The sequence below is a fragment of the Geospiza fortis genome, unplaced genomic scaffold (assembly GCF_000277835.1).
Source record: "Geospiza fortis unplaced genomic scaffold, GeoFor_1.0 scaffold1250, whole genome shotgun sequence".
Taxonomy (NCBI): Eukaryota; Metazoa; Chordata; class Aves; order Passeriformes; family Thraupidae; genus Geospiza; species Geospiza fortis.
In genome coordinates this window covers 155,097-159,101 of record NW_005054705.1, presented here as the reverse complement: position 1 = coordinate 159,101, position 4,005 = coordinate 155,097, and the positions used below count along the sequence as shown (strand labels likewise).

The 4,005-nt window shown below is 47.6% G+C and overlaps 1 protein-coding gene across 2 annotated transcripts in view; it reads right to left on the bottom strand.

Annotated features, from left to right (window-relative positions):
- BIN3 (bridging integrator 3) overlaps positions 1-4,005 on the bottom strand; it is a 34,878-nt gene that overhangs the window by 17,866 nt on the left and 13,007 nt on the right. For both annotated transcript variants that reach the window (XR_004082713.1, XM_031065223.1), the window contains exon 5: positions 3,702-3,743. Coding sequence is in view for 1 of the 2 variants with exons in the window: in XM_031065223.1 (XP_030921083.1) it covers positions 3,702-3,743 (42 nt within the window). In the remaining variant the exon portion in view is untranslated. The remainder of the gene's footprint in view (positions 1-3,701; positions 3,744-4,005) is intronic.

Genomic DNA, 4,005 nt, shown 5'->3' with positions numbered 1-4,005 from the left:
TTCCCTGAAAATAAATGAAGCATTCCCAGCCAAAGGCTTCTTTGGGCTCAAAAAGCCAAATTGTGAATAACCCTACGAGCCCAGAAGCAGAAGGATTGAAACAATACAAGCCTCCACCCCCCCAACTAAATCTACTACTGCTTTTTTTCAACGTGGTTTAACAAATTCCCCAATATTTGCCTGGAAACTCCAATCCCTGGACAACTGAATGGAGATTTTACTGCCCATGTGCCTCTGATTACAATATATTACCACTAATGATAATTGTCTGGATTATACTTATCTGTTTCTTTGGCTAATAAACTGTAAAAGACCACCAGTGAAGATGTAATAAAGTGCAGCTGTTGGAGCAAAAAAAAAAAAAAAATTGAAAAAGTCTTTTTTTTTCTAGGTCAGAGCAAAGTTGGGAGAGGCTTGGGAGAGCTGCCTCGGCGAGGGGAAGGAAAACCTAACTGGAAATAAGAAGAGCTCCTCAAGGCAGCTTTCATTAATCTGGAACTTTTCTGCCAGAACTGGTGCTGGGGTTTATCTGCCAGCAGGACAAAGGGAGGGAGGTGCAAACTCTGCATTTCTCTCCTGCATCTCATTAGCCTCAAAATGGACCCTTGGGCTCCTCAGAAATGTTCCTAGGCAGGGATGCACCTACAAAAGGAAGGAGGAGGGAAGGGAAGGAGCAGTTTTGTTCTTGGAGTGGGGATGAAGCTCCCCCAGCATGGAACATAAGCTGGTTAAAAGCACACAGGGTGAAGCTTTGCAGGTGCCAAAGGGCAGGAAAAGGGGAAAAATAAACCTCTCATCGTGGAAATTCAGAAAGTTGGAGAGAATTGCTGGGATGGAAAGCAGCCAGGAGGTTGGAGTAAACACCCTGGTGTTGAACTGAGGACTGGGCAGATAACGGAGTGTCCCGAGCCAGGGAAACATGGAATGGGCTGGGTGGGAAGGGATGTGAACGATCACCCAGATCCACCCCCTTCCCCACCTTCCACTGCCCCAGGCTGCTCCAAAGTCGCCTCAGACACTTCCAGAAATGAGGCATCCTCAGGGAAATCCATCCCAGCCCCTCCTCATCCTCACAGGGAACAATTCCTTCCCAAAATCCCATCTAACCCTGCCCTCTGGCAGTGGGAGTCATTGCCTGGGTCCTGTCCTTCCATCCCTTGTCCCAGTTCCTCTCCAGCTCTCCTGGAGCTCCTTTAGGACTCTGAGATGTCCCTGGAGCCTTTTCTTCTCTCACGCAAAATTGGAGATTGGGAATGTCCTGGCCAGCCTAGCATGGTACCACCCCTTTGCCTTGGAGCAGCTTCCTGTTCCCAAAACTGGAGAGGTTTTGGCCACGGCAATGTCCTGGTCACCCTGAAATGTCCTCCATGCAAAGGAGCAGGTTCCTGGCATGGTGACCAGGAGATCCCTTTGACTTGGAGCATGTTCCTGTTCCCAAAACTGGAGAGGTTTTGGCCACGGCAATGTCCTGGTCACCCTGAAATGTCCTCCATGCAAAGGAGCAGGTTCCTGGCATGGTGACCAGGAGATCCCTTTGACTTGGAGCATGTTCCTGTTCCCAAAACTGGAGAGGTTTTGGCCACGGCAATGTCCTGGTCACCCTGAAATGTCCTCCATGCAAAGGAGCAGGTTCCTGGCATGGTGACCAGGAGATCCCTTTGACTTGGAGCATGTTCCTGTTCCCAAAACTGGAGAGGTTTTGGCCACGGCAATGTCCTGGTCACCCTGAAATGTCCTCCATGCAAAGGAGCAGGTTCCTGGCATGGTGACCAGGAGATCCCTTTGCCTTGGAGCAGGTTCCTGTTCCCAAAATTGGAGAGGTTTGGTCATGGGAATGTCCTGGCCAGCCTGGCACGGTGACCAGGACATTCCTTTGCTTTGGAGCAGGTTCCTGTTCCTAAAGCTGGAAAGGTTTGGCCATGGGAATGTCCTGGCCAGCCTGGCACGGCACCATCCCTTTGCCCTGGAGCAGGTTCCTGGCATGGTGACCAGGACATCCCTTTGCTTTGGAGCAGGTTCCTGTTCCTAAAGCTGGAAAGGTTTGGCCATGGGAATGTCCTGGCCAGCCTGGCACGGCACCATCCCGTTGCCCTGGAGCAGGTTCCTGGCATGGTGACCAGGACATCCCTTTGCTTTGGAGCAGGTTCCTGTTCCTAAAGCTGGAAAGGTTTGGCCATGGGAATGTCCTGGTCCCCCTGGCACGGCGCCATCCCTTTGACTTGGAGCAGGTTGCTGACCAGGGTGACCAGGACATCCCTTTGACCAGGACATCCCTTTGACCGGGACATCCCAAAATTGCAGAGGTTTTGGTCACGGGAATGTCCTTGTGACCCTGACATGGCGACCAGGAGATCCCTTTGCCTTGGAGCACGTTCCTGTTCCCAAAACTGGAGAGGTTTTGGTCATGGTTCCAGCCCTCGGAGCATCTCCCATGGGCACATGGGAATGGATTTATTGTCCTGAATTCACCACCCCAGGATTTCAAACCCAAGGCAGGTTTGCAGGGAAAGGGATTTGTCTTTCATTTCACCAACTAACACAAGCTGAGGGAAAAAAAAAAAAAAAAACCCTAGAATATCTCAGAAACACAAGTTCTTCCAATTTTAACAGAATGCTGGAAGAAAAAGTTAATGTATCTTTCATGAGGACAATCTAGATAATAAGCAACACAATTCCACAGCAAAAGGGTGGGATTTTTCTTTTCCTTTTTCTTTCTTTCTTCTTATTTTTTTTCCCTTAAATAAGCAGGAATTTCTGGTTGTGGATAGAGGACCAAGGTAAAACTTGAGTCACCAAATATTCCCCAGACAGGAACATGCTGTAACCTCAGGTGTTAAGTGATCCATGAGATTTTACTTTCAGATTTGGGCAGAAACAACAACTTCAGAGGGAAAAAAAAAAACCCAAACCAACTAAACCACGACAACCCCTGTGTGTGTCAAACCTAAACTGAAATTGTTATTCAGCAATTTCCAACACTTACTGTCATATTAAAGTAATTTCATTTTATTTTTGCTCGCTGGCTCTGTTCCTGTAACAAAACAGCAAATCTTGGGATTTAAGGGGATATTTGGGAGAGAACTGAATTATCCTGAAAGGTTTGGGGGTACAGCCTGTGACCCTGGAAAAAGTGGAAATTTTGCAGGCTAGATGTGACAGAACTGTGGGATTTGGGCATTTTCCCCTCATTTCCAACCTCTCTGGCTATGAAGGCTCTGCAGTCTCTCCTCCTTCTCTGCATGGAAATATTATTTATAAATAGTATTTATAAACATGCAGGAACTTCCACTTTCTCCTCTTTTATTTAGGAAAATTTCTAAATGAAAGAAACTTTTGCTCAACCAGTCAATTTCTGACCCCCCTGGATGATCTCCAGGTGGTTTTGTTCATTTGCTGGAGGTAAAAACCAACAACACATAAACAGAGAAAATTGAATTATTCATCTTTTGAGGGTCCCTTCCAGCCCAGGATGCTCCATGATTTTATATCTCAGGAGTTCTTTAAGCTACAGGTGAAGGCAGCAGTGGATCCAAGTGGCAAAAAAGGTTATAATTATTATTAATTAAGGTACCAAAAGCAGTGTGGCCAGCAGGACCAGGGCAGGGTTGTCCCTCTGAGGCTGATTTCCAGCCTCTCTCCAGGACCCACATCCCTAAAGCTCCAGATGAGGACAAACCCCAGGAGATGATGGTTGGTACTCACTTTTTCAAAGGCTCTATGACTGTCTTTTGGATCTGATTCACCTGTGGAAAGCAAAAAAGGGAGCAATGCACGTCAGGATTGCTGGAAAATCCCATTTGCACAAGGATGGGTTTGTAGGGATCCCACCATGGGGTGGGGAGGGACTCTGAGCACAACCACCATGTCCTTTAACCAAAAGAGAGGGAATTTCTCCCATGGGAGCTGAAACCCCAGCCTGAAGAGGGAGAGCAGAGAAACTCCTGTGGGAAAAGTCTTCGGGATGATGATAAAAAGGGAAAGTGGTGAGACACGAGGATTCTGGAC